At 39.5% G+C, this 11,495-nt stretch overlaps 1 protein-coding gene and 1 long non-coding RNA gene across 2 annotated transcripts; one reads left to right on the top strand and one right to left on the bottom strand.

Annotated features, from left to right (window-relative positions):
- The first annotated feature begins 516 nt into the window (after positions 1-516).
- Positions 517-1,872, top strand: LOC147758237 (uncharacterized). Its single transcript, XR_015319633.1, has 2 exons — positions 517-1,368; positions 1,667-1,872. It is a non-coding gene; the product is annotated as an uncharacterized LOC147758237 (long non-coding RNA).
- Positions 1,873-2,980: 1,108 nt separating this feature from the next.
- Positions 2,981-6,889, bottom strand: LOC111251443 (uncharacterized). The gene is made up of 3 exons (XM_022808017.2): positions 4,191-6,889; positions 3,822-4,041; positions 2,981-3,615 (listed from the first exon to the last, which is right to left on the bottom strand). Exons 1-3 carry the CDS (start codon positions 6,290-6,292, stop codon positions 3,364-3,366), a joined length of 2,574 nt encoding a protein of 857 aa, XP_022663752.1. The 5' UTR covers positions 6,293-6,889; the 3' UTR covers positions 2,981-3,363.
- Positions 6,890-11,495: the final 4,606 nt, after the last annotated feature.

Below are 11,495 nucleotides of genomic sequence, written 5' to 3'. Positions count from 1 at the left end.
AAAAATCAGCGACTAACAGGACAGTCGATCGCTCTATCTGTTACTGCTAGTACGACTAGCTTAACAAGTTATCCAATACTAAGTGATAAGGCCCTTAACAGCAATTGCAGCAAACCCAAAAACGACGACGGCAAAGTCGACTGTCGCCCGTTTGTATACGACTATAGTGTTTCAAATTGGTGCGCAGTAGAATATCCCTATGTATCGCTTACGCAGTAGCCTGATTAGCTATAAGCAGTCTCTTCTTTGATCGAGAGCGAACGGTGAAAATCTTCGGTAAGGCCACCACAAACGACGTCCACGCAACGACGATAGGTTTTTTCTTCTTATTGTACGAAATACAATAGACGGATATCGAATTGTGGCGTTAACAGCATAACCGATTGGCGTTTTATTGATTATTATCGTCAATATTATAATTGTCGGTCTTATAGCTGTTGACCGACATCAGAGTTACCGGAGTCGTTATATTCAGTTAGGCCATGTAGTAATCTATATATCTCATATATGGTTGCGCGCCACAACAAATTCCTCAGTCTGGAAAAAATCAATTACCAATGCGCTTTACTGTTGCTATTTTGTGGAGGTCCTTTGATTCGTCGACTCCTCCCTCACTCCTTTTCGGCCCAGATGTACGAGCAGCTTAGTTGTCGTACGATTTCAAAACTACCTACCTGTCCGTCGATTATCCAGTTAGATGTTCATGTTGCTGACGGACGTTATGTTTGCAAGCAAAAACCTCTGTGCCTACTTGAATTGTGCTATGCATCTCTATTTGCATGTGAAGAAATACAGTTGTCGATGATGTCGGTATATATATGCGTGAGTGTGTGTTTGTGTGTGATACGGTTAACGACTTCGACAGCTCGAGCCGGGTAAAGGACCAGACATGAAAGGAATCATGATAGGTGGATACAAAATTGTGTTACACGATATTGCTACGATAAATCGGCCTGTTAGCCTTGGTGAACGGTAACAAAGTGTTTTGTGTGTGTGTGTGTGCGCGGAGTAACCGCCTGATCGAGTGAGCCAGAATAGACCAGTAGCAGTTTTTCGGTCACCCAAAACGTCGTGAAGCAAAAGCTGCCGCTTGCCACCGAACTACCATGCTCTACTCGTACTGTTTCGCTGCCTGTCCGCTACAAAAGTCGTCACGAGCCAATTATAAAGTCTAATATGATCTTTAATGTTACCTACCAAGAATATCCCTGCAGCTGCTTCTGTTGCTCTGTGGAAACTTCTGGATTCTAAGTGAACTGAAGTGGAGTGCTCTGTTTGATTGTCCATTAATAACGTGGCCGATTTTTCCCATGGATGCATGATTCTTCTGTGTCTATTCGTCTACCTATCTCCGCATCGGATCGCTGTGTAACTAAGCGTGTTCCACTTTTGAGATACATTGTTAATTATAATTTTTCTAGGCTTACCGCCGACGGAGCGCATTTACTATTGTTATTAACAAATTATTATTAATTCGGAAACGATACATTTACGATACTCGAAGGACACTATCAAATCGATTTGATCTAATTCCCGTTTTAATTTAGCAAAGCGTTCTTTTTTTAGATTTTTGCACGTCAGCACGGATCGAAATAGGTTTTTTCAACCTAAAAATGCGATGTATAACCAACAATGTTTTAATTTTGAAAAAAACTATTGTTTTTAGGGTACCATTAGAGGTTGAAACTGTGAATTTGGGAATGTGAAGGATGTCATGCACAGAGCTTTATCAACATGCTCTTGCGGTGCACGAAAGGAAGGAAGTTAGAGTGCACGTAATCTGCCCTCGTTCATTCGACGAGTAAACACGCAACTTTTTTTTTCAGGCGATGTGGTTAAAAAATAAAGCCTTCCAGAGTGCGAACCTTAAAACTTTGATCATTCATTTACTACACATGCGCGAACTAGTGCTCCTAAGGATATAAACAGATAGTAGCCATGGCTTATTATCACGATAAAAATTCCCCTACTAAAGTTGTAAGAAGCTAAAACAGAGATTTAGTTAAAGTTAGAAGCTTCAAATCAATGCCGGAGTAACGACACGAAGGTAATAAGGAACAGGTTTGCTGTAACAAATCAATTGTAACAGCTAAAGTTCCTCCTGCTCAATAGTTCTCGTGCAAAACGTGATTGAAAAAATGCCATTAGTAAACATGCATGATACATGTCTTACATGTGTTTATACTGCCTTTACCTGAATATAGCGAACTTAGCACTAATAATGAAGAAAACGTCGAATACGCATTACAAAAATTTGTGTACAACGCGGTAATAGTAACTAACATAGCTTTTAGTTAGAAAAGGGTGAAGGGTAAGACTTCTCAAAGCAAGATCTTATTCAATAAATATGGACGAAATGTGCGTTTTTTTCTTATTGTCTCTTGACATAAATCGTCACGCAATGTGGATTTTTATAATCAGATGAACTTAATATATGTTATATAAAATGTAATAAGAAGTCTCTTGTTGTCAGTAAAAGTAGATATATATATATATAGGTATACCTGAACGATCCGACGTCTAACGTAGTGGGCGTCATCCTTCCCTAAGGCAGTTTTCTATTAGAGCGATTCTGACGAGAAAATGCGTATGCACAGATCCGAACAGACGACGTACGACAAAACGGCTTGGGACAGTAACAAATTCGTGACACGGTGATATACATTTGCTTGTGCTGGTGGGCTCCTTGGTGAGCAAAAATAACGACGAGGAAAGCTGTTTGGGAAAAGAATTATGCGGGCAGATAGTCAATCTAACTGGAAAAGTTTGGACAGGGGAAAATATGAAATTAGTGGGCACGGCAGTTGACTAAAGTTTCACAGCAATACCTGGATGGGGTGTTTGGCGTTGATAAACGAGATTTGCATTAGAAGAAAGAGACTGATGCTTCCTTGTTGGATTTCTGCAGGGCAACAAACCGAACCGAAGGTTGCTGTTGACATGTGCTGGATTACATACTTAGATAATAAGAAAACTCAAATAAATAATAAAAGTTTAATTGTTTATTTCATATAAGTTTGTTTTTATTTGGCGTTTAAAAGAAAATTGTTTGTCTGTCAAATCGCACTTTCCACTCGATTCGTTTTTGAAGTAGATTATTATACGAAACGTCCTATATATTTATGCTTAATTAATGCTTAGATTATGGCCGCGTGCTCGGGTCGCCATTCGGCGCTAGGCGACCTTGTTTATAAAATAAATCCATCGGGTATTGTTAATATTAGAGCAGAACATTTATAGAAAAAAAAATACTAGGAGAATAAGATACAGTGCGATCGAAGGCATTCATTTAATAAACCTAAATATACAATCCCAACAAATGACGGCGGTGGCTTTTCATAGTCAACCGTAGGCCGGCCTAGCCTAAAACATGCTGTCCGCCTCGTCCTGATAGTCGTAATCGTCATGATTTACTTTCGTTTTATACCTAATATTTGGGATTTTCTCGCTACCTTCACTAGTCGGCCATACAATAGATAACTTCGGATCCTTGTTACTCCTTAAAGACGCGTCGGAGATAAAGATGTCATAGCAGCGCCTTGTGGTACCTGTTAAAGTGTCTTCGAAAACCTGCGACAGTCCTGGTATCAACTTGTCACCAACTGACTGACATACCTGACGTTGGGGAATTATACAGGACAAAGCGTTAATACTGGCAAGCAATTAGATTCGCGCATGAAAACAAAACCACTGGCGAGGTCCGTATTTATACATCAATCGTTTAGGCTAATTTGTCACGACGTAAATAGAGTAAACGATTCTAACAAGAAAAATACTCAGCGTGAATTAAAGCACAGTGTTATAATCCTATGAGTACCAACCTGGTGTATAATGTTTGCAAGCTCTCGCCGCTTCACGAAATACTTAAAGTTATCTTTGTTGCCTTTACGTTTGTTGAAAATGGTTAGTGTTATCTTCACGGTAATTGGTCGTGTTAGTACTACTTCGTCCTGGCTATAGATTGTACTAGTTTCAAACCACAAACTGCCCGGAAGGATGATACCGTCAATCTGACAGCCCTCCAGCGTGCATGAAGCTTGGCTGAAACAAAATTCAAAATTGACATTGCTGAAAAATTGAATTACTAATGAACTCTGCTACTCGATTTTCCAGTAAGCGGTACGGAAACATTAAAGGCCCCTGTTACGGAATTGTAAGTGTTATCACATTCATTCAAATGTGGTACTTACGTTATTTTCCTATTACTTGGATTCAGAAATTGTCCCAACCCAACGAGCGCTACAGTTGCTTTGAAATGCTTATCATAGCATTTGCAAATTCGAGCGATTTCTTGAAAAGCTCTTGATGTGATCTCACACTTATTTATCTCAAATACCCAGGGATCAAGGTTGTGATCTTTGAGAAAGCTTGGTAGGTAATCTGCGACGTATGCATTTAATTTTCTGAGTATTTGTGTATTATGCGAGTTTAAAATATGTATCCATGGTGATTTCCTACGACGTTTGCTTGCCCTCGGATCGAAATCGCCATCGACATCGTCGAAATGATCATCGTAAGCATCATCATCATCATGGCCTCGATAAAGACCATAATTTACGAAATTCTTCCTATGTCCAGGGGTCTCAAAACTATCCATTAACCCTTGACCGTCATCGTCCTCTTCGGACGATTTTTTGTGTCCAACTTCAGAAAATTCTTTGTCGTTATAATATTCCTTAGCGTTATCCCGGTCGCCGTCATCTCTCATGGAGGAATCTTTCATAGTCACTATTATGGGCCTGTAACCCCTGCTCTTGTTTTCAGGCCAATCGAACTTAGTTGGTGAGAACGAAGACCTTTCTCGAAGTGCGAAGTATTGTGTTGCATTATTACTACTGCCCCCAGTCTCATCCGTTTCATGTCGTTCATTTTCTAAACCTTCGCTTTTAGAAACCAATAATCTGCCTTCGTTCTTATTGCCTTCCTTTTTATCGTTATGATTTTCCTCAAAAAAATCTATTTTCCAAGACTTCGACTTATTTTTTTCTAAAAATGCTCCAGCGTTATCGTCGCCATCAGCTTTATCTCGTTTGTTATCATTGTTACCTTCGTCGTCGTCGTCACCGTTTCTCTCCTTCCCAGATTGTTCAACAGGTTTTCGCCCACTGGATGAATGTTCTTTCAACGAGAAAGTTACGCTAGCGCCACTGATTTCATTGAATTTCTTCGAGTCTTTGCTCCCGTTGCCTGTCTCCTCGGGGTACGATTTGCTTTCTTGTCCTTTCTTATCATCGCCGTTAGCTTTTTTAGACACTGAGATTGCTAGTTCCGTTTCATGATTAGCATTTTTTCTGCTAAAAACAAGCAGCTGTTCGTGCCCTCCGTTGGTCTGAAGTTCTATAGAAAAACCATTATTTTTTTTAATACACTCTTGTTTATTATTGTTTATTTGAGAAGGGTTACCCTTTAACGGGAACATTGATGCTACTGGCGAAGAGTCGTCTGACCTCCGATCTTTTGGACCCTTATCAGTGTTAGAGGAGTTACCTTGTGACACATTCGTAGTTGTATCTCCCGTGGAAATGTTTATTAGTGTATGATCTTCGTCTTTCGAACTCGACAATTCATCAGAATCGCTACTATATTCCTTTACTTCACCACTATGATAATCTTGGTCGTCGCCTTCATCGCTGTTGTCTTTAGTAACAGTTTCTCGCTTTCCTTTTTTGTGATCATTGTCATCGTTTTCTTGACGTTTGTCCTGTTTTCCTTCCGCTTGATCAGACACCTCCTTTTTCGATGATGATTCTCGCTTCGAGAGTCTCGTCGCGTGGTGGTTAGTCCTTACATGGGCCTGACTATCACTGTTGCTCTTAACCAAATCATCCTCAGCATTGTCAGAGAGCTTATCTTTCAATGTATCCCATTTTAGAAGCTTTTCTAAAGGTTTCTTGGTTTGGTTGCTGTTCAGCAGTAATGAGCTATCTTTCGAGCCCACAACCGTGTGTTCTTTGTCTACAGAGCTTTTACCATTTTTGTCACTGTCATCTTTTTGGCCTTCTGGTGGCACTTCACGAGGAAGCCTTTTCCTCAATAATTTCCTTGATGGCCTGGCAAAGTCGTGAGGGTGGCTGGCGTGCTTGTCATGCGCATCATTTTGCTTGAGCCTTATAACTGTAAACGGGTTCCTATCATTGTTATTCTTCTCACATATGCCCTCAGAAGAACGTTCGTCCCAGCCACTATCTTTTTTACCATGATCTTCGTTTGAGCAACGGCGCTTTGCCACACACGTATTAATAAATAGCAGACCGATGCAAAAGATAGCCAACACTGCATTGATGTGTTCCATAGTTAATCTAATTAGGCAGTTATTTTGAATAACTCCTTAGCATCGATAACAAACTGGCCAAACTGTGTATTTAAACGATACTCCGCTGGTGGTTTCCGTTGCATGAATAAAATGGCGGGGTCAACTTCTATCAGCATTGTTTTATGTAAGCTCATGTAAACTGTAAGACGATTTACCCGCGCTATCTGAATGGCTGTAGTGGCATTATTAGAGCGCCATTGTAACGCTGCCTATGAAGCTTTATCGTTATTCGAGATCAAATAGCTGGCGGAGATATATCGCGTTAATGTCGAGAACGTGAGCTTCAATTGGGACTTTATCGTTTTGCTGCCCGGAACAACATAATGACTGTGGTGATAAATAAATAAGCAAAGGCAAAACGCAGAGATATAGTATTCAAGTATTCAGCTAAAAGGCTCAATTACCTCTTTTGCTATAATAAAACAATATGTGAAAATACAGAAATGGCCACGATTTATCTAACATGCACGTGTTATAATACGGAATGGCTGTATGCACATGCTGTTAGGCTGTGCTCTCCAACCTATACTTGCAATGATGCTTACCATTTTTTTTTTGCTAAAAACGTATTTTTTATGAGCTATTTATATAGTAGACGTGTCAATAGAAAATAACGAGACTTTCAGATGCATTAAACCCGTTGAACTCTAAATATATGAACATAGGTAGAATAGGGGGCTTCTTGCTAAAAGCCAACGACCAAAAACTTGGATGGTACTAAGAAGTCACTAGGGCTTGTAAGTTTTGTCGTTTGCCTGTTGGACCACCAGTTCTTTTACTGTTCCTGTTTAATTTTCTAGTTTCTCTTTAACTGAAAATTCGAGTTTTGAATTGTATGGATGCAGCCTTATCGATTTCGAACACCGGTAACGGAATCGAAATCGGAGACGGTAGTTTTTCGTTACCGCGATCATTGGTTTGTTCTAATGGAATTTAGAGTATAACTATTTTTTTCAACAACATGGCAATAAACATGCAGTTTGTAGGACGTATGACATTAGCACGATATATCAGATCATTTATAACAAACCGAACGCGAGGCCCGAATTTCACTCGGAAGAGAATTCTATAGATATGAGCCCTAGAAGCGGAAGATCTGCTGACCTTTATCGTGAAAAGACGTTGCGCCAGTATTCCGTACATACGTCGAGATGATTATAGCCAATTCATTTAGAACTAACTTAAAGGAGTTATTAAACTGCCTATTTCAGATCATCCGCGTAATGGGTAAATTAGCATTGTAACCAGTTCATAAAGGAAATACACAAAAGGTGCTTCGCGATGCTAGTCGTAAGTTCGTGACCGTAGACGTACATAGTTATACGCACATATATTAATTCATGTTTTCAGGATTTTACCTTGAGGACCGTCTCTCCGTAAACGGAGTTTTGGAAATCTCTAACTAGCCGCTTGCTAAAACTGAGACTCGAGATTTCCCTTTTTAATTTCTATTTTTTTAAGTTTTTATATAATTTTAATAATAATAATAATATACTTTTTTCAATCGAGGTAATCTTCAATCGAAGGTAAAAACTTTAGCTGAAGTCTCTTAAATACATAAATGTTATATTCAAATACTTCTTCTTGGACAAGTTATTTACTTTGCGTGCGAGATGATATTCCATAGTAGTTATCATTTATGTACAACGCGTTTTGTGTCCTTACAAAAACTAAGACAGAAATAACTGTATAATAAATAATAACAATTAAGAACACAACGTAAATGCTTGTTACATGCGGACAGTTGTTACAGTGTCAGGGTTGAAACATCAGAGGTACAAAATGCCTAACCCTATGGGGTCCCGACCGACGCTCGAAGTCTTTGGAGATTTTTTGGATGAAAATACTTCATAAAAACTTGTGTCAAAATTTGAATATACTTGAAATCTGAATATTGCATTGGATACCTTTCTTTTTTTTCAATACACAGAACTTCGTGCTTACAGGCAGGAGATGAAAAAATCGGAAGGAATCTTACCTCGAAGAAGCCGCTATGCGTACTCAGTTAGTTTTTGGAGTTGGGTAAGCTTCCGAATATTTTGCATATGAAATTCAAAGTCAATGTTGCGTAATGTTGAACCTGTCATTTCTTATCTAAGTATTTCGTATGAGGTTAACTTGTATATAGTCTACAAGCTTAGGGTAGGTCGAACAGTCGACACTTGTGCATAGAGACAGCGAAGCTAGAAGATCATGTCCCCGCGATGCGTAAACGAAATGAAATACAAACACAGCAAGATTGTTTGTTCAGTAGCTTTTTATCGTTACCGTTGAATGACAGCTTCGGCAGAATCACATAATTCGTTGACTTTTAGGCCAATATTACCAAGTTTGCTCAAGGAAAATTATGTTCTGTCAGAAGTTTTCACAGAGACGCCATAACAGACGATAGAGAACATGCAAACGCTTAATAATATATCTGATTGTTACTCTTACTCACGTGAAGCGAACGTGTGGCAAATACGAGGTTACGTGTTATGAAGATGTCCTGGCTCAAACTTTATATAACTTAAGCATTACGTCATGTCCCTAATATAACATATGGTTCTCCGGAATATCGATAGTAAATTACTCATACTATATGCTATGTGCTATATACCATACCGTTCGCTATATTTAGCCAGATCCAATGTAAATGTATCTAGTCAGTTCCACACGACCATTCTGGCAACAACCTTTGTCGGATCAGGGCTCATCAGAGCAATGTGTAGCATTAGGCTGAAAGAAAAGTTCTCACGCTTAAAAAACGTTAATGTTTCAATTACCTTAACTTGTTGTTTATTTCCGAAAGCCCCTTATTAGTGTTTTGCAACGGTATAACGGCATTTGGAGTGAAATTTCGACTCGAAAAAACCGTCCAAAGGTTGATGTTATAGCGAGAAAGAAAGGACAATATCGACGCTTTCTGCAGTTTATATCTCATCGAGGCCAAAACGCTGCCCACACAGTCCGGGACGCTTATCTCACTTACGGTTATTGTACCAGCGCCAAAGAAACCGCTCAAGAATGATTTCGCTCAAGAAGGAAAACGATGTTCGGGGTTTATAGGATGCCCCGCTCTGGCAATCTGATGGCCATAATCTGAAGGCACCTTTGATAGCGGACGGCGAACGAATAACTCGACAATTGACCAAAAAGCGGATGTTAGCAGCAATACGACGATCGTGAAGTTCCTTGGGTCTAATAGAAACTTGGAACTTGAGCACCTAATGAACAAAATATTATGGCTTAATATTGCAAATAGGTATCTGGCCCGGTGCTTAGCGTCACGTGGCCACAATGATCGATTTTTGCAGGGAATTGACGTCACTGATGACAAGAGCTGTCCGTACGTCAACATGAAACGGAGAGAGAAATAGGTCTCTCCAGAAGAGAGTCGGAGTTATCTAGAAAAGTTTATCCTTTGCGTTTGGCGGAACTGTGGAGATACACTGATACACTGAGAACGGTCTCCTGCGAACGAATGAGCACGGTCCTTTGACCCGGCTGCGTCGAGTCGATTAAGCTATTCAAGGAAAAAGGCCCGACAGGTCATTTTGCCTCCTAAAAAACCGAGTTCGCATACGGCAGACATGGTCCAGATCGCGCTCCTGAACTGCGAACTAGCAGTTGTTTTACATACTTCATACGCTCTGGATATTGCGCCGATTCTTAGTTTTGTTGTGATTGGGCGATAATCCTCATGGCCTCACTCAAAGCGTAGTTAGAAAACTTTTTCAAAGCGGGACCCGCGGTATTCTAACGGGGCGGCATATATTAATCACTCTGTGGAAGGATGGGCGAAAGTCGTAAACAATGACGGAGCATACATAGCCTAATGATTTATTGTCACAGTAATAAAAAGTTATGCTTCCCATTCATTGAAAAACGCGGGGACTTTTTTCCAACTTTTCTAATCTAATGGTTAAAGTTTAGACCTTTAGTAGATTTTACTATTAAGCAATAACATGTTTTGATTCGATAAATTTGTTTATTTAGGTGTACCTTCGCCATGAGAAAATTAATTGATGTTTATAGTTTTAAATAGTAGCATATATGCGCAACTTAATAAGTCCTGCAAATTCTATATGAGAAAATGCATTCACATGAACGGACACTGTTTCTTCGATTATCCAAGATGAAGCCAATTGATTTACGATAACACATGGTACCAATCATAGAACGAGTACTCAAATATTATTAAGCTCTATTAGATTGTACGCTTGATTCTCAGAAAGGGCTGGACACCCTCTTTGCCAATATCAGTTGGTTCATACAATTTTTTCATAATTAAAGATAAAGGTCATAAATGACCTAAACAATAAATCGGTTCAACATGATTCGCCAACATATGTGACATTCTATTTATTCTATAGGAGTTACAGAAGCCAACGGATTCGATTTACTTCTTCGTAGACTTTGAAATTCCGCATGCGCACCAATATGCGTTGTATTTTACCCAAATTGAACTTCCTGTTTCGCTGTATTTACCTTCCCGTCTGATACGCTGCTGCTTGGCGGCCATAATTGTATGGAACACACTCGATCGTATACGATGCTACGAGTGTACACGATACAGTGACATCCCACGCAACGTAGCAGCCATACCGCGGCTATAGAGTTTTGTTACTAATTATAATCACACGATTAGAGTTGTTAATATTCTCTAAGTTTAGCAACAATTGCTATGCTATGACTATGAATTATTCGATGTTTATTGTGCGGTCTTTCGGGGAAGTTCGTGTTAACTCTCCGCACAGTCACCATTGACCAGCGTGCACTTCCTTAACGTAAATTTCCTTTACGTTATATACTAATAAAATATTACGTTAGAACCGGCTTCCGGACAGTCAGTAAAGCCGTTGTAAGCGAACGTCGTGCTGACAGGTTTCAATTCCTACAAAAAATTTTCTCAGCTAATGGCAGGATAGACCAATAACAATAATAACCAGTATAACAATAACCAGTGACGAGCCATTGAGCAACTTCTAGGTAAAAGTCTACATAAGCTCTCGGTTTGAGCATTTTGCGGTCGTCAATGTAGAGTTAAATAGCTTTTTTATGATCTCGTCCGGGCTTGATAAAGAGAAGCTGCAAAAAATCCAGGATTCTATGCGTATTATATGCCTAGCTGTGTTCATAGAAACACTAAAGGCACTCGAAAAGTCCCATAAAAGAAAAAAGTTTCTATATTCAATAATTT

This window comes from Varroa destructor, unplaced genomic scaffold, assembly GCF_002443255.2.
Source record: "Varroa destructor unplaced genomic scaffold, Vdes_3.0 BEIS01000001.1, whole genome shotgun sequence".
Taxonomy (NCBI): Eukaryota; Metazoa; Arthropoda; class Arachnida; order Mesostigmata; family Varroidae; genus Varroa; species Varroa destructor.
The sequence above is the reverse complement of the archived record's forward strand: the minus strand, read 5'-3'. Positions and strand labels throughout refer to the sequence as shown.

Coding starts and splice junctions, on each gene's coding strand:
- LOC111251443 (XM_022808017.2), bottom strand. CDS start 6,292: ATGGAACACATCAATGCAGTGTTGGCTATCTTTTGCATCGGTCTGCTA. Junction 4,042..4,190: donor CCAAGTAATAGGAAAATAAC/GTAAGTACCACA, acceptor ATTTTGTTTCAG/CCAAGCTTCATGCACGCTGG. Junction 3,616..3,821: donor TTGCAAACATTATACACCAG/GTTGGTACTCAT, acceptor CCCCAACGTCAG/GTATGTCAGTCAGTTGGTGA.